Here is a 19,316-nt window from a genome sequence, read left to right on the forward strand (position 1 = left end):
TGACACGTGGGGAGAGTTAGTCGGCATAACTTCCCCCTCGTCAGATTCCTCTGGTGATACATTTTTTAAAGACAGAATATGATCTTTATTGCTTAAAGTGAAATCAGTACATTTGGTACACATTCTAAGAGGGGGTTCCACCATGGCTTTTAAGCATAATGAAGGAGTTTCTTCTATGTCAGACATGTTTGTACAGACTAGCAATGAGACCAGCAAGCTTGGAAAACACTTTAATTCAAGTTAACAAGCAAATATAAAAAACGGTACTGTGCCTTTAAGAGAAACAAATTTTGTTAGAATTTGAAAAACAGTGAAAAAAGGCAGTAAATCAAACGAAATTTTTACAGTGTGTATAATAAGCTAGCAGATTATTGCACCCACTTGCAAATGGATGATTATTAACCCCTTAATTCAAAAAACGGATTTTAACAGTCACAACAAACTGCCACAGCTAACAGTGGAAAGCCTTAGGAAACTGTTTCTAGGCAAATTTAAGCCAGCCATGTGGAAAAAACTAGGCCCCAATAAAGTTTTATCACCAAAACATATATAAAAACAATTAAACATACCAGCAAACGTTTTATATTGTAAATTTATAAGAGTATTACCTCTGAAAGTAAGCATGATACCAGTCGCTATTAAATCACTGTATCCAGGCTTACCTTACATAAATCCGGTATCAGCAGCATTTTCTAGCATTTACATCTCTATAAATTTTTTTAACTGCACATACCTCATAGCAGGATAACCTGCACGCCATTCTCCAGCTGAAGTTACCTCTCTCCTCAGTTATATGTGAGAACAGCAATGGATCTTAGTTACAATCTGCTAAGATCATAAAAAACGCAGGCAGATTCTTCTTCTATTTACTGCCTGGGATAAAATAGTACAACTCCGGTACCATTTAAAAATAACAAACTTTTGATTGAAGACAAAAAACTAACTATATTTCACCACTTCTCTCTTACTACCTCCATGCGTGTTGAGAGTTGCAAGAGAATGACTGGATATGGCAGTTAGGGGAGGAGCTATATAACAGCTCTGCTGTGGGTGTCCTCTTGCAACTTCCTGTTGGGAATGAGAATATCCCACAAGTAATGGATGATCCGTGGACTGGATACACCTTACAAGAGAAACATACACTTATGGCTTCGGTAACAATTTAAACTATTTTAACAAACTTCTTTTATAACAAAAAATATTTGTTACGTGTCTAAATAATGTTTTCTCATATGTATAATAGAAATTGTGTGAGTGTAATGTCCCTTTAAGGATTATGGGTTCAATACAATTCTGTAGTGATTTTTCTTCCTCTTTCATCCCCATAATAGCTTAAATTAATTGTTTAACCCTTTCTTATTCAATAACACGCTACTGGTTCACTGATAGTCATTTTTTAGTTGCACTTGCATGCAGCACATTGGGGGGAGTGCAGAGTTTTACATTTTAAGCGATAAAGTCAAGAATTTTCCTACTTGTTTAAATAAGAACTTAAAGACACAGTAAACACTTTAAACCTCTAACTTTCTGACTGTTTTTAATCCACTGCAGGACACCTTCTATCTCAGTGCATTTTATCAGCCAGACAGTGCTAGGTGTGCCACATAGATAACTGTGCTCAATCCAGTGGAGTTATTTATGAAGCAGTCCAAATTGGCTAAAATGCAAGTTTGTAAATAGCACTGAGGGGGCAGTCTGCAGAGGCTTAGATACAAGGTAATCACCAAAGTAAAAAGTACATTAATATAACAGTGTTGGTTATGCAAAACTGGAATGGGTAATAAAGGGATTAGCTATCTTTTTAAACAATAAGCATTTTCAGGTAGACTGTCCCCTTAAAAAAAAAGCCTATTCAGCACTGTTTAAAAATGTAACAAAAATAAAAACAAACTTCAAATAGGTGTTTTTCATGGACCTTTGAATTAAATTTCAAGTGATTCTGTTCATATCCATCTGTTGGCTCAGGCTTTCTAAAATAGCAAACATACAAAGACATAATTGACAGAAAAAGTGAACTTACAATTGGAAGAACTTCCAAAGAGACGGATTCTGTATTCTCCTAATTTTCATCACCGCTTGATGGGGCATAGTCTTGAGAAACATTTTGCGGATATCCATGTACTCAGTGGATGTAGGCGATACATTAACCAACTATTGACAAAAGTAGGATAAAATGATATTGCAGGCAATTTTAAGCAACTTTCTAATTTTCTCCCATTATCAATTTTTCTTTCTTTCAAGTGCTTCAACATTTAAGTATCAAGTCCCTTTAAAGGGACAGTCTACACCAGAATTATTATTGTTTAAAAAGTTAGATAACTTAAAATGAATAATACATTTCTGCCTGTTTCTAAGCCACTAAAGACAGTCTCTTATCACATGCTTTTTTATTTGCTTTACACAACAGGAGACTGCTAGTTCATGTGAGCCATATAGATAGCATTGTGCTAACGCCCTGCACTAATTGGATAAAATGCAAATCAATAGACAATAAATAGTCATGTGATCAGGGGGCTGTCAGAAAAGGCTTAAATACAAGGTAATCACAGAGGTAAAAAGTGAATTAATATAACCATGTTGGTTATGCAAAACTGGGGAATGGGTAATAAAGGCATTATCCATCTTTTTAAACAATAACAATTTGGGAGTAGACTGTCCCTTTAAGAACATGTTGATATCTGTTTTAAAGTTCTTTGTTTTGGTTGGTCCTTAAATTTAAATGCGATAATACATTATTCACAATAGTAACATCTATTATGCAAATGTCATACTATCATTTTTCAAAACTTAATTCTCTTTCACAAAATGGTGAGATTCCACAAGCTATCACTTTATTGGATTAAAGTCCCGTTCTACAGGAGACTGTAAAATACTCTACACAACAGAGCTTTAATCTCTCCCAATTTCCCATGATTCCTTACTCAACTTCTTGCCTCTAGCAGGAAGTGATGGTGAAACTTGAAGTGCTGAACTACACATTGATTGAAAGGGGTTCTCAGAATAATAGTAAGACTCATTTACCCCCACAGAGAGCCAGGAATAGGACAGAGGGGTGTGCAGGTGTACAATTCGCAGTGAGAGTAAATCTCCTTTTAGGAGTTTGTCACTAGTCTGTCTCAGGTGTCGCTGGGACTTGTCCTGCAGCCTTATCATACTGGCCTCATCTACATACTCCTGATCCAGATCCCGTGTCAGTGCATATTACACCAGATGGGCTCTTCTTCTACTCAGGCCTCCTGCAGCTAGGTAAGTATGGTAGAGTGAGTGCTGACAGGTAAGTAGGTACTTGCACTCACATAGCCCACAGGCTATAAGCATAAACATGTACACATGATTCACATAGCCCACAGACTATTAGCATGAACATATACACATGACTCACATAGCCTGGGGACATACAGTAGTTATATACACCAGATAACATACAGTATTAGGTACTTATTTTTAAAAGAAAATGCCAAAAATATGGGTTACTGTCATTTTATATTTACTGGTTTAAATGTAACTGTTCTACATTGAGGTAGCCATCTTCTCAAGAAGGGAAGGAACTCTCAGGGGGAAAGGTCAGTTAGACACTCTGACTTAAAAGAGCTGGTGCAAATGTCATTATTTTACCGTATTCAATAACGTCACCCCAGTGAATGATCCTTGAATCATGAGGTATTGTACCAGATTGTGAATCGTTGGGGAAGGCCAGACATAGACCTGATGGCTTCTCGCTTGAATTGCAAGCTACCCCAGTATTGTGCGAGATTTTGAGATACACAAGCCACACTATTAAATGCACTAGTGATTCTCTGGTCATTCAATCTGATTTACATATTTCCTCCTTTTGTTTTATTATCCAGGATAAAACAGGAAGAACCTAAGTTATTCTTATTGCACTTGTATGCAGATCCGGTACAAATGTTCACCAGCAAGCCTTGGCATGTTCCTCCAGGAAAAAACCTCACTCAAAGTCCCTTCTTCCATCAAGATCTCAAATGTCTCAGTTTGATGGCATTGTAATTAAACGTCTGATTTTGTCTCTTAGAGGTTTTTCAGATCAAATGATAGACACTTTGATTCCTGCTAGAACGCCAGTTACAAGATGAGTTTATCACAAAGTCTGGAAAAGTTTTCCTTTCCTGGAGAATTACAGTTGGAACGTTTTCAGCATATCTAAAATTTCTGCCCTTTCAGTTTTGTATTACAAGATTTCAAGACTTCATGACATTCAAGCCTTTATTCAAGTATCAGAATAAGGCAGTCACTCATGGGATTCGGCTTTTTTCAGAGTCGCATATATTCTTGTAAAAGTTCAACACACTAAGATCTGGATTTGCAAGAATAAATGTGGCTTCAAAACCCCCCACATTTCATGAGTTGCCGCCATCTTCCGCATTCTGATACTAACAAAAAAGCAATTCAGTTTCCTGCAAATGCTGAAAAACATAATTTATGTAAGAACTTACCTGATAAATTCATTTCTTTCATATTAGCAAGAGTCCATGAGCTTGTGACGTATGGGATATACATTCCTACCAGGAGGGGCAAAGTTTCCCAAACCTCAAAATGCCTATAAATACACCCCTCACCACACCCACAATTCAGTTTAACGAATAGCCAAGAAGTGGGGTGATAAGAAAGGAGCGAAAGCATCAAAAATAAGGAATTGGAATAATTGTGCTTTATACAAAAAAATCATAACCACCACAAAAAAGGGTGGGCCTCATGGACTCTTGCTAATATGAAAGAAATGAATTTATCAGGTAAGTTCTTACATAAATTATGTTTTCTTTCATGTAATTAGCAAGAGTCCATGAGCTAGTGACGTATGGGATAGCAGATACCCAAGATGTGGAACTTCCACGCAAGAGTCACTAGAGAGGGAGGGATAAAATAAAGACAGCCAATTCCGCTGAAAAAATAATCCACAACCCAAATCAAAAAGTTTTAATATTATAATGAAAAAAACTGAAATTATAAGCAGAAGAATCAAACTGAAACAGCTGCCTGAAGTACTTTTCTACCAAAAACTGCTTCAGAAGAAGAAAAAACATAAAAATGGTAGAATTTAGTAAAAGTATGCAAAGAAGACCAAGTTGCTGCTTTGCAAATCTGATCAACAGAAGCTTCATTCCTAAAAGCCCAGGAAGTAGAAACTGACCTAGTAGAATGAGCCGTTATCCTTTGAGGCGGGGACTTACCCGACTCTACATAAGCATGATGAATCAAAGACTTTAACCAAGATGCCAAGGAAATGGCAGAAGCCTTCTGACCTTTCCTGGAACCAGAAAAGATAACAAATAGACTAGAAGTCTTTCTAAAACCTTTAGTAGCTTCAACATAATATTTCAAAGCCCTTACTACATCCAAAGAATGTAAAGATCTCTCCATAGAATTCTTAGGATTAGGACACAATGAAGGGACAACAATTAATCTACTAATGTTGTTAGAATTCACAACCTTAGGTAAAAATTTAAATGAAGTCCGCAACACCGCCTTATCCTGATGAAAAATCAGAAAAGGAGATTCACAAGAAAGAGCAGATAACTCAGAAACTCTTCTAGCAGAAGAGATGGCCAAAAGGAACAACACTTTCCAAGAAAGTAATTTAATATCCAGAGAATGCATAGGTTCAAACGGAGGGCCTGTAAAGCCCTCAGAACCAAATTAAGACTCCAAGGAGGAGAGATTGACTTAATGACAGGCTTGATACGTACCAAAGCCTGTACAAAACAATGAATATCAGGATGATTAGCAATCTTTCTGTGAAAAAGAACAGAAAGAGCAGAGATTTGACCTTTCAAAGAGCTTGCAGACAAACCCTTATACAAACCATCCTGAAGAAACTGTAAAATCCTAGGAATTCTAAAAGAATGCCAAGAGAATTTATGAGAAGAACACCAAGAAATGTAAGTCTTCCAGACTAGGTAATAAATCTTTCTAGACACAGACTTACGAGCCTGTATCATAGTATTAATCACTGAGTCAGAGAAACCTCTATGACTAAGAATCAAGCGTTCAATCTCCATACCTTCAAATTTAATGATTTGAGATCCTGATGGAAAAATGGGACTTGAGATAGAAGGTCTGGCCTTAACGGAAGTGTCCAAGGTTGGCAACTGGCCATCCGAACGAGATCCGCATACCAAAACCTGTGAGGCCATGCTGGAGCCACCAGCAGTACAAACGAACGCTCCATTAGGATTTTGGAAATTACTTTTGGAAGAAGAACTAGAGGCGGAAAGATATAAGCAGGTTGATAATTCCAGGGAAGCGACAACGCGTCCACTGCTTCCGCCTGAGGATCCCTGGATCTGGACAGATACCTGGGAAGTTTCTTGTTTAGATGAGAGGCCATCAGATCTGTTTCTGGAAGTCCCCAGATTTGAACAATCTGAAGAAATACCTCTGGGTGAAGAGACCATTCGCCCGGATGTAACGTCTGGCGACTGAGATAATTCGCTTCCCAATTGTCTACACCTGGGATGTGAACCGCAGAGATTATACAGGAGCTGGATTCCGCCCATACAAGTATCCGAGATACTTCTTTCAGAAATGCCTGAGCCTTCACTGGGTTTACTGGAATGCGTGAGAGAAAAAATCTTCTCATAGGCGGCCTTACCTTAAAACCTATTCTGTACCCTTGTGAAACAATGTTCTGAATCCAAAGACTGTGAATCGAATTGATCCAAATATCTTTGAAAACATAATTTATGTAAGAACTTACCTGATAAATTCATTTCTTTCATATTAGCAAGAGTCCATGAGCTAGTGACGTATGGGATATACATTCCTACCAGGAGGGGCAAAGTTTCCCAAACCTTAAAATGCCTATAAATACACCCCTCACCACACCCACAATTCAGTTTAACGAATAGCCAAGAAGTGGGGTGATAAAAAAAGTGCAAAAGCATATAAAATAAGGAATTGGAATAATTGTGCTTTATACAAAAAAATCATAACCACCACAAAAAGGGTGGGCCTCATGGACTCTTGCTAATATGAAAGAAATGAATTTATCAGGTAAGTTCTTACATAAATTATGTTTTCTTTCATGTAATTAGCAAGAGTCCATGAGCTAGTGACGTATGGGATAATGATTACCCAAGATGTGGATCTTTCCACACAAGAGTCACTAGAGAGGGAGGGATAAAATAAAGACAGCCAATTCCTGCTGAAAATAATCCACACCCAAAATAAAGTTTAATAAAAAACATAAGCAGAAGATTCAGACTGAAACCGCTGCCTGAAGTACTTTTCTACCAAAAATTGCTTCAGAAGAAAATACATCAAAAAGGTAGAATTGAAAAAGTATGCAAAGAGGACCAAGTTGCTGCTTTGCAAATCTGATCAACCGAAGCTTCATTCCTAAACGCCCAGGAAGTAGAAACTGACCTGGTAGAATGAGCTGTAATCCTCTGAGGCGGAGTTTTACCCGACTCAACAAAGGCAAGATGAATTAAAGATTTCAACCAAGATGCCAAAGAAATGGCAGAAGCTTTCTGGCCTTTTCTAGAACCGGAAAAGATAACAAATAGACTAGAAGTCTTTCGGAAAGACTTAGTAGCTTCAACATAATATTTCAAAGCTCTAACAACATGCAAAGAATGCAATGCTTTCTCCTTAGAATTCTTAAGATTAGGACATAATGAAGGAACCACAATTTCTCTACTAATGTTGTTGGAAATCACAACTTTAGGTAAAAATTCAAAAGAAGTTCGCAACACCGCCTTATCCTGATGAAAAATCAGAAAATGAGACTCACAAGAAAAGAGCAGATAATTCAGAAACTCTTCTGGCAGAAGAGATGGCCAAAAGGAACAAAACTTCCCAAGAAAGTAATTTAATGACCAATGAATGCATAGGTTCAAAGGGAGGAGCTTGAAGAGCTCCCAGAACCAAAATCAAACTCCAAGGAGGAGAAATTGACTTAATGACAGGTTTTATACGAACCAAAGCTTGTACAAAACAATGAATATCAGGAAGAATAGCAATCTTTCTGTGAAAAAGAACAGAAAGAGCAGAGATTTGTCCTTTCAAGGAACTTGCAGACAAACCCTTATCTAAACCATCCTGAAGAAACTGAAAAAAATTCTCGGCATTCTAAAAGAATGCCAAGAAAAACGATGAGAAAGACACCAAAAAATATAAGTCTTCCAGACTCTATAATATATCTCTCTAGATACAGATTTACGAGCCTGTAACATAGTATTAATCACAGAGTCAGAGAAATCTCTTTGACCAAGAATCAAGCGTTCAATCTCCATACCTATAAATTTAAGGATTTCAGATCCTGATGGAAAAAAGGACCTTGCGACAGAAAGTCTTGTCTAACGGAAGAGTCCATGGTTGGCAAGAGGCCATCCGGACAAGATCCGCATACCAAACCTGTGAGGCCATGCCGGAGCTACCAGCAGAACAAACGAGCATTCCTTCAGTATCTTGGAGATTACTCTTGGAAGAAGAACTAGAGGCGGAAAAATATAGGCAGGATGATACTTCCAAGGAAGTGAAAATGCATCCACTGCCTCCGCCTGAGGATCCCTGGATCTGGACAGATATCTGGGAAGTTTCTTGTTTAGATGAGACGCCATCAGATCTATTTCTGGAAGTTCCCACATTTGAACAATCTGAAGAAATACCTCTGGGTGAAGAGACCCTTCGCCCGGATGGAACATTTGGCGGCTGAGATAATCCGCTTCCCAATTGTCTACACCTGGGATATAAACCGCAGAGATTAGACAGGAGCTGGATTCCGCCCAAACCAAAAAAATTCGAGATACTTCTTTCATAGCCAGAGGACTGTGAGTCCCTCCTTAATGATTGATGTATGCCACAGTTGTGACATTGTCTGTCTGAAAACAAATGAACGATTCTCTCTACAGAAGAGGCCAAAACTGAAGAGCTCTGAAAATTGCACGGAGTTCCAAAATATTGATCGGTAATCTCACCTCCTGAGATTCCCAAACTCCTTGTGCCGTCAGAGATCCCCACACAGCTCCCCAACCTGTGAGACTTGTATCTGTTGAAATTACAGTCCAGGTCGGAAGCACAAAAAGAAGCCCCCTAAATTAAACAATGGTGATCTGTCCACCACGTTAGAGAGTGTCGAACAATCGGTTTTTAAAGATATAAATTGAGATATCTTTGTGTAATCCTTGCACCATTGATTCAGCATACAGAGCTGAAGAGGTCGCATGTGAAAACGAGCAAAGGGGATCGCGTCCGATGCAGCAGTCATAAGACCTAGAATTTCCATGCATAAGGTTACCGAAGGGAATGATTGTGACTGAAGGTTTCGACAAGCTGAAATCAATTTTAGACGTCTTTTGTCTGTTAAAGACAGAGTCATGGACACTGAATCTATCTGGAAACCCAGAAAGGTTACCCTTGACTGAGGAATCAATGAACTTTTTGGTAAATTGATCCTCCAACCATGATCTTGAAGAAACAACACAAATCGATTTGCATGAGATTCTTCGAATGAGAAGACTGAGCAAATACCAAGATAATCGTCCAAATAAGGAAATACCAAAACCCCGTTCTCTGAATACAGAAAGAAGGGCACCGAGAATCTTTGAAAAAAATTCTTGGAACTGAGGCTAGGCCAAACGGTAGAGCCACAAAACTGGTAATGCTTGTCTAAAAAGAGAATCTCAGACACTAAAAATGATCTGGATGAATCGGAATATGCAGATACACATCCTGTAAATCTATTGTAGACATATAATGCCCTTACTAAACAAAAGGCAGAATAGTCCTACAGTAACCATCTTGAATGTTGGTATCCTTACATAACGATTCAATATTGATAGATCCGGAACTGGTCTGAAGGAATTAACCTTCTTTGGTACAATGAAGAGATAAAATAAAACCCTAGTCCCTGTTCCAGAACTGGAACTGGCATAATTACTCCAGCCAACTCTAGATCTGAAACACATTTCAGAAATGCTGAGCCTTGCTGTGTTAACTGGGACACGGGAAAGAAAAAAATCTCTTAGCAGGAGGCCTTAACTTGAAGCCAATTCTGTACCTTTCTGAAACAATGTTCTGAAACCAGAGATTGAGAACGGAATTGATCCAAATTCCTTTGAAGAAAACGTAATCTGCCCCATACCAGCTGAACTGGAAAAAAGGGCCGCACCTTCATGGGTACTTAGGATCTGACTATAGGTTTCTATAAGGCTTGGATATATTCCAAACTGGAAAAAGTTTCCAAACTGATACCGCTCCTGAGGATGAAGGATCAGGCTTTTGTTCCTTATTATGAAAAAAAGAACGAAAAAATGATTATTACCCTGGACAGAAAGGGAAAACAAAGTTGACTTAGAAGACAGATCAGCATTCCAAGTTTAATCCATAAAGCTTTTCTAGCTAAAATAGCTAGAGACATATACCTGACATCAACACTAATGATATCAAAAGATGGTATCACCAATAAAATTATTAGCATGTTATAGAATAATAATAATGCTATAAAATTATGATCTGTTACTTGTTGTGCTAAAACTTCTAACCAAAAAGTTGAAGCTGCAGCAACATCCGGTAAAAATATAGCAGGTCTAAGAAGATTACCTGAACATAAGTAAACTTTTCTTAGAAAGGATTCAATTTTCTTATCTAAAGGATCCTTAAATTTAGTACTATCTGCCGTAGAAATAGTAGTACATTTTAGCAGGAATAGAGACAGCCCCAAACCTTAGGGATTTTGTCCCAAAAAACTCTAATCTGTCAGATGGCACAGGATATAATTGCTTAAACGTTTAGAAGGAGTAAAAGAATTACCCAAATTATTCCATTCCCTTGAAATTACTTCAGAAAAAACATCAGGGAGATTAAACACTTCTGGAATAACTACAGGAGATTTAAAAACCCTATTTAAACGTTTGGATTCAGTATCAAGAGGACCAGAATCCTCTATATCTAAAGCAATTAATACTTCTTTAAAATAAAGAACGAATAAATTCCATCTTGAACAAATACAAAGATTTATCAGCATCAACCTCTGAGACAGAAACCTCTGAACCAGAAGAACCATTATCAGTATCAGAATGATGATGTTCATTTAAAAATTCATCTGAAAAAAAGAGAAGTTTTAAAGGACTTTTATGTAAACTAGAAGGAGAAATAACAGACATAGCCTTCTAAATGGATTTAAAAAATAAAATCTCTTATGTTTATCAGGAACACTCTGAAATTTAGATGTTGACGGAACAGCAACAGGTAATATAACAGTACTAAAGGAAATTTTATCTGCATTAATAAGTTTGTCATGACATGCAATACAAACAACAGCTGGAGAAACAGATACCAAAAATTTATAGCAGATACACTTAGCTTGGTAGCTCCAGCCCCGGCAGTGATTTTCCTAAAGAATCTTCTGACTCAGTTGCAACGTGGAACATCTTGCAATATGTAATAGAAAAAACAACATATAAAGCAAAATTGAACAAAATCCTTAAATGACAGTTTCAGGAATGGGAAAAAAATGCCAGTGAACAAGCTTCTAGCAACCAGAAGCAATAAATAATGAGACTTAAATAATGTGGAGACAAAAGCGACGCCCATATTTTTTTAGCGCCAAACAAGACGCCCACATTATTTGGCGCCTAAATGCTTTTGGCGCCAAAAATGACGCCACATCCGGAACGCCGACATTTTTGGCGCAAAATAACGTCAAAAAAATGACGCAACTTCCGGCGACACGTATGACGCCGGAAACGGAAAAGAATTTTTGCGCCAAAAAAATCCGCGCCAAGAATGACGCAATAAAATGAAGCATTTTCAGCCCCCGCGAGCCTAACAGCCCACAGGGAAAAAAGAGTCAAATTTTTGAAAGGTAAGAAAAAATGATTAATTCAAATGCATTATCCCAAATATGAAACTGATTGTCTGAAAAATAAGGAAAGTTGAACATTCTGAGTCAAGGCAAATAAATGTTTGAATACATATATTTAGAACTTTATAAACAAAGTGCCCAACCATAGCTTAGAGTGTCACAGAAAATAAGATTTACTTACCCCAGGACACTCATCTACATGTTTGTAGAAAGCCAAACCAGTACTGAAACGAGAATCAGCAGAGGTAATGGTATATATAAGAGTATATCGTCGATCTGAAAAGGGAGGTAAGAGATGAATCTCTACGACCGATAACAGAGAACCTATGAAATAGACCCCGTAGAAGGAGATCACTGCATTCAAATAGGCAATACTCTCCTCACATCCCTCTGACATTCACTGCACGCTGAGAGGAAAACCGGGCTCCAACTTGCTGCGGAGCGCATATCAACGTAGAATCTAGCACAAACTTACTTCACCACCTCCATCGGAGGCAAAGTTTGTAAAACTGAATTGTGGGTGTGGTGTGGGGTGTATTTATAGGCATTTTAAGGTTTGGGAAACTTTGCCCCTCCTGGTAGGAATGTATATCCCATACGTCACTAGCTCATGGACTCTTGCTAATTACATGAAAGAAAAATCGTAACCTGCCCCCTACCAGCTGTGCTGGAATGAGGGCCGCACCTTCATGCGGATTTGGGAGCTGGTTTTCACTTTCTAAAAGGCTTGGATTTATTCCAGACTGGAGAAGGTTTCCAAATGGAAACCGTTCCTTTATGGGAAGGGTCAGGCTTCTGTTCCTTATTCTGACGAAAGGAACGAAAACGATTAGCAGCCCTATATTTACCTTTAGATTTTTTGCCCTGAGGCAAAAAGGTTCCTTTCCCCCCAGTAACAGTTGAAATTATAGAATCCAACTGTGAACCAAATAATTTATTACCTTGGAAAGAAAGAGAAAGCAAAGTTGACTTAGAAGTCATATCTGCATTCCAAGATTTAAGCCATAAAGCTCTTCTAGCTAAAATAGCTAATGATATCAAAAATGGCATCACAAATAAAGTTATTAGCATGTTGAAGAAGTTTAACAATGCTATAAGCATTATGGTCTGACACTTGTTGCGCTAAAGCCTCCAACCAGAAAGTGGAAGCTGCAGCAACATCAGCCAAAGAAATAACAGGTCTAAGAAGATTACCTGAACATAAATAAGCTCTCCTTAGAAAGGATTCAAGCTTCCTATCTAAAGGATCCTTAAAGGAAGTACTATCCGCCGTAGGAATAGTAGTACGTTTAGCAAGAGTAGAGATAGCCCCATCAACTTTAGAGATTTTGTCCCAAAATTCTAATCTATCAGATGGCACAGGGTACAATTTCTTAAACCTTGGAGAAGGAGTAAATGAAGTACCCAGACTATTCCATTCCCTAGAAATTACTTCTGAAATAGCATCAGGAACTGGAAAAACATCTGGAATAACTACGAGGTTTAAAAACTGAATTTAAACGCTTAGTAGATTTAGTATCAAGAGGACTAGACTCCTCCATATCTAATGCAATCAACACTTCTTTAAGTAAAGAACGAATAAACTCCATCTTAAATAAATATGAAGATTTATCAGTGTCAATATCTGAAGCAGAATCTTCTGAACCAGATAGATCCTCATCAGAAACAGATACGTCAGAATGATGGCGGTCACTTGAAAATTAATCTGAAATATGAGAAGTTTTAAAAGACCTTTTACGTTTACTGGAAGGAGGAATAACAGACAGAGCCTTTCTAATAGAATTAGAAACAAATTCTTTTACATTAACAGGGACATCCTGAACATTTGATGTTGAAGGACAAACAACAGGTAAAGGATTATTACTAATGGAGACACTATCTGCGTTAGAAAGTTTATCATGACAACTAACACAAACTACAGCCGGAGGAACAGTTACCAAAAGTTTACAACAAATGCACTTAACTTTGGTAGAACCAGCATCAGGCAGCGTCTTTCCAGAAGTAGATACTGATCCAGGGTCAGGTTGAGACATCTTGCAATATGTAATAGAAAAAACAACATATAAAGCAAAATTATCAAATTCCTTAAATGACAGTTTCAGGAATGGGAAAAGATGCAAAATAAACAAGCCTCTAGCAACCAGAAGCAATGAAAAAGTGAGACTTAAATAATGTGAAAAAAAGGTGGAGACCAGAATGACGCCCACATTTTTTGGCGCCAAGTATGATGCCCACATTATTGGCGCCAAATACAACGCCCATATTTTTTGGCGCCAAGTATGACGCCACATCCTCTGACGTCAAAAACAACGCCCACATTTTTTGGAGCAAAAAAACGTCTGTAACATACATACGTCAAAAAATGACGCAACCACGAACAAACTTCTGGCGTCAACTATGGCGCCGGAAATGACAGAATTTTGCGCCAAAAAAGTTTGCGCCAAGAATGACGCAATAAATTGAAGCATTTTCTGCCCCCGTGAGCCTAACAGCCCGCAGGGAAAAAAGTCAATTGAAAATTTTAAGGTAAGAAAAAAATTATTTATTCATATGCATTATCCCAAATAATGAAACTGACACTCTGAATGAAGGAATACTGATTATCCTGAATCATGGCAAATATAAGTTTAAACACATATATTTAGAACTTTACATATAAAGTGCCCAACCATAGCTTAGAGTGTCATAAATAAAATAAGACTTACTTACCCTAAGACACTCATCTACATATAGTAGATAGCCAAACCAGTACTGAAACGAGAATCAGTAGAGGTAATGGTATATAAGAGTATATCGTCGATCTGAAAAGGGAGGTAGGAGAAGAAATCTCTACGACCGATAACAGAGAACCTATGAAATAGATCCCCTAGAGGAAGACCATTGTATTCAAATAGGCAATACTCTCTCCACATCCCTCTGACATTCACTGCACTCTGAGAGGAAAACCGGGCTTCAGCCTGCTGCGAAGCGCATATCAACGTAGAATCTAGCACAAACTTACTTCACCACCTCCATGGGAGGCAAAGTTTGTAAAACTGAATTGTGGGTGTGGTGAGGGGTGTATTTATAGGCATTTTGAGGTTTGGGAAACTTTGCCCCTCCTGGTAGGAATGTATATCACATACGTCACTAGCTCATGGACTCTTGCTAATTACATGAAAGAAATCAAATAGCAGGCTTAAGCAATATGCAAAATTGCAGAACCTAGCATACAATTTAGCTTTCTCGTCTCTCTAGGGAGCGTGGGACAAAACATGACTTTCCAATGGCATGGAGAGTCCATGATTCCTTTCATTACTGTTGGGAATTCAACACCTGGTCACCAGGAGGAGGCAAAGACACCCCAGCCAAAGCTTAAGTATCCCTCCCACTTCCCATACTCCCCCAGTCATTCTTTGCCTCTGTAACTGGGAGTTGGCGAAGATGGTGCTCTGAAGAAGATTGAATTGTCCTTTAATGGGTAGTTTCCCTTCAAGATAGCTTAATGTATCCTTCTTGGAGGATATTAGGGCTGTGAGAAGTCTGGAGGTTTTTATCTCCATAGCAGGTTGACCCGTTATTTTAAGGGAGAAAGCGGCGTTAATAGCAAGGCTCAATGCCCAATTCTATCTTATGCAACCATCAGGGATGAGAGTACTATTTAGATTGTTTAAATAACCATAACTAATATTGGAGGCCAACAATGTAAAGTGGGCTGTAGGGGCTTTTTATATTTTATTAGTAGGGCTGTAATTAACTTTTATTTTATTGCGTCGTCTGAAAGGCGTTTTCGTGCCCTAAGTGTCTGAGGACGGCGGGTGTGTCACTTGCAATACCTCGTGGTCGGGAGCGCTGCACCCTTTTTTGTGCTGGCTGCGAGCGAAGGCGACAGGGTAATCGTCTGCTCAGATGGCTTTGTACAGCTACGTCCCGCGAGGCGGTATGTCCTTTGGCCTCAGCAGGGGCTTTTATTGAGTACAGAGCTTATATTCATTTTAATAGAAGTGATAGCTAGTACTTCTCCGGTTTATTATTCTGATAAGTGTTTTTTATCCTATATAGAGGCCCCTGCATATCTTGAGTGTTTGACTGATCACAGTATTCCTGGTTGACTATCCCATTTGAGCCCACCTCCTTTTCAGGACATGTCTCATTTACTCTCTCAGTCCCATTTCCCTCAGGTTGCACATAATACACTGCGGCGCAGCACAGTAAGGTCACAACATTTTATCTCCTTTTAATTTATTTGAGGGTATAACGGCAAGCTCACATGCAGAGAGGAGAGTTTTTTTTTAACTATTTGATATCTTTATGTTTTTATAGCAAGTGTGTAGACTCTCTATTTAGGCTTTATGGAGAAATGCCTAGGCAGGGGGCTTTGTGGTTCAGTCTTCAATATTATCTGTCTCAAAGTTATATAATAAAGCCTTTTTTTTGGTGTGCTCTGCGAGGTTCATAGTTCAAGGGGTTAGCTTAGACCTCTCATATCTGTTGACCTCCTAGTGAGCTTTTGTTAAAGGGAAAGTAAACCTACAAACTAATGTTATATAATTCTGCAATTAGTGCAGAATTATATAACATTAGCTTAGCCCCAAGTTTATAAAAGGAAATATTGCAGAGATATATTTAAAAATGCAATTTTACTGACCGCCGCTCCTGACTCTACTGACCGGGTCTCAATTTGCATAAGCGTTTCTCGGGCACACTGTCTAGTCCGGTAACAGGAGCAAGCTACATTCAGTATAATGGCGCTAGACAGCGTGCCCACGATGCGCTTGCGCAAATTAAGACCCGCTCAGTAGTCAGGTGCGGCGATCAGTAAAATTGCATTTTGAAATATAATATCTCTGTAATCTTTTGCTTTATAAACTTAGTGCTAAGCTAATGTTATATACTTCTGCACTATGTGGAAAAATATATAACATTAGTTCGTAGGTTTAATGTCCCTTTAATATTCACAGAAAAGTTACTGCTCCTGGGGATTCAGTCTTGTGTCTTCTCATCAATGTGATGCATTTACCACGCCATATCAAGTTAGCTCTTAGTAACGGTCCGGAGAGAGCTTTTTGATATATGGGGACCTTTCTGTTTTTTGTTGGCAGTCCCTTATACTTTTATATGTATGCCTCTAATTCTTCTAATGTGTATATGTAGTTTTCTGTACCCCTTAAACTCTGTTGAGAGCTTATAACATCTTTTTTGTCCATTTACAGGGATTCCCTGTTGTTGGCTGCCATCTTGTGGCGTCTAATGGAATTATACTGTTAACCAATTTCATTACTGCTTTGTGTAATACAGTAATATAGGTATACAGCTATTAGGACCATGACTAGGGTTCTGTATCAGAGCTGTAAAATACTGTATAGGCTCATGCTAAGTTTCCATTGTAACAATCACGTTTTCTGCAGATTCTGACACATATATACCCTGTCATAGTCATACCCTGGGTTTTTTATGCATGCTCAGAGTTTTCATATAAACCTTTGTTCATAAAGCTGATATAGTTCCTGAATTTATTGTTGGACAATAGTACATAGCTTTCCCCTATGGGGATAATTTAATTTTTATTCAGAAGTTTTACCTTTTCTCTACCGATATAATTTATTTTTTATTTAAAGGGACAGTCTACAATATAATTTTTTATTGTTTTAAAAGATACATAATCCCTTTATTACCTATTCTCCAATTTTGCATAACCAACATAGTTATATTAATAAAAAAAAGAGTAGAGAAGGCGCCACATAGTATAATTCTGTATGGAATTTCTAGAGTGATACATTTAAAGCAATACAGTCACATTTGGTGAAGCACTAAAATGTAGTGCAAACTGGGCAGACACCGGATCATCAGAGTTGTCCGGTAAAACTCTCCTCTTGGCTCACAAAGTACAGATGACTGTGGTCTCTCTCCCCTTGCAATAGGTGATGTTTTGTTGCCCTTGGGGATCCACCTCTGTCTCAAACCGTCAGATGTTTGGAGTAAGGTTGCCTAAGGATTCAAAGTAGCAAGTTGCATAAAATAAAGTGTTCCACAGTCATCTGTACTTAGTGAGCCAAGAGGAGAGTTTTACTGGACAACTCTGAGGATCCGGTCTGCCCAGTTTGCTTCACCAAATGTGAGTGTATTGCTTTAAATTTATCACTCTAGAAATTCCATACAGAATTATACTATGTGGCGCTTTTTCTACTCTTTTTTTAGAACAACTTTGAAGTAGATGGCCTTATACCTCGAGGAGAGCAGCCTACTTGTACAACATACACACATATTTGTTTGAATTCCATTTTTTTGGGACTCTACATGTGGTGTAGTACATATATATATTTTGTGTACACTGTTACAATATTGCTTGTGATAAATTCAAGTATCTTTACTGATTTTGATTACTGACATCTTTCTATTGTGTGATATATGTATACACGCACACTGTGATAGCACCCATATTTTTCACCTTAGGGTGTTATTACAGTTATATTAATATACTTTTTACCGCTGTGATTACCTTGTATCTAGGCATCTTCAGACAGTCCCCTGATCACATGACTTTTTATTTATTATCTATTGACTTGCATTTAGTATTGTGTTGTGCTAACTCTTAAATAACTATCCGTGCCTGAACACAGTGTTATCTATGTGGCCCACATGAACTAACAGTCTCTTGTTGTGAAAAGCAATTAAAAAAGCATGAGATAAAAGGCAGCCTTCAAGGGCTTAGAAATTAGCATATGAGCCAACCTAGGTTTAGTTTCAACTTAGAATACTGCCAGGATATCCGTGAGTGTTATTAAATAATATATATATATATAAATATATATATATATATATATATATATATATATTACTAGTCCTAAAGCCTTTGTACACGGGCAAAAATTTTTAAGTACCGCGGTTCCAACCCTTGCTCCCTCTCTCTCCCCCCTCTTTTGCTCTCCTCCCCCCTCTTTTGTTCTCTCTCTCCCCCTCTTTTGCTCTCTCTCTCTTCCCTCTTTTGCTGTCTCTCTCTCCCCTCTTTTGCTGTTTCCCCCCTCTTTTGCTCTCTCTCCCCCCTCTCTTTTGCGCTCTCTCCCTACTCTCTTTTGCGCTCTCTCCCACCTCTCTTTTGCGCTCTCTCCCCCTCTCTTTTGCGCTCTCTCCCCGTCTTTTGTGCTCTCTCTCTCCCCCTCTTCTGCTCTCTCTCCCCTCTCTCTTTTGCTGTCTCTCTTCCTCTCTTTTGCTCTCTCTTCCCCCCCTCTTTTTGCTCTCTCTCCCCCCTCTCTTTTGCTCTCTCTATGCCCCTCTTTTGCTCTCTCCCCCCTCTCTTTATCCCCCCTCTTCTGCTCTCTCTATCCCTCTATCCCCCCTCTTTAGTGCTCTGTATCTCTCATAGCACATCCGGCCCTGCCCACGCCCCACCATGCCCGGCCCCGCCCACGTCATGCCCAACCCCACCAACATCACGCCCGTCCAGCCACGCCCACTCCAGATGCCAGGTGAGGTAGGCCAAGTGTTTTTGTCCTTGCGCGCAGTCTCTACT

General features: G+C 38.6%; 1 protein-coding gene across 2 annotated transcripts in view; it reads right to left on the reverse strand.

Annotated features, from left to right (window-relative positions):
* LOC128664166 (protein mono-ADP-ribosyltransferase PARP12) overlaps window positions 1-19,316 on the reverse strand; it is a 380,066-nt gene that overhangs the window by 50,082 nt on the left and 310,668 nt on the right. For both annotated transcript variants that reach the window (XM_053718923.1, XM_053718922.1), the window contains exon 12: window positions 2,021-2,151. In XM_053718923.1, the coding sequence (XP_053574898.1) occupies window positions 2,021-2,151 (131 nt within the window). The remainder of the gene's footprint in view (window positions 1-2,020; window positions 2,152-19,316) is intronic.

This window comes from Bombina bombina, chromosome 6 (assembly GCF_027579735.1).
Source record: "Bombina bombina isolate aBomBom1 chromosome 6, aBomBom1.pri, whole genome shotgun sequence".
Taxonomy (NCBI): Eukaryota; Metazoa; Chordata; class Amphibia; order Anura; family Bombinatoridae; genus Bombina; species Bombina bombina.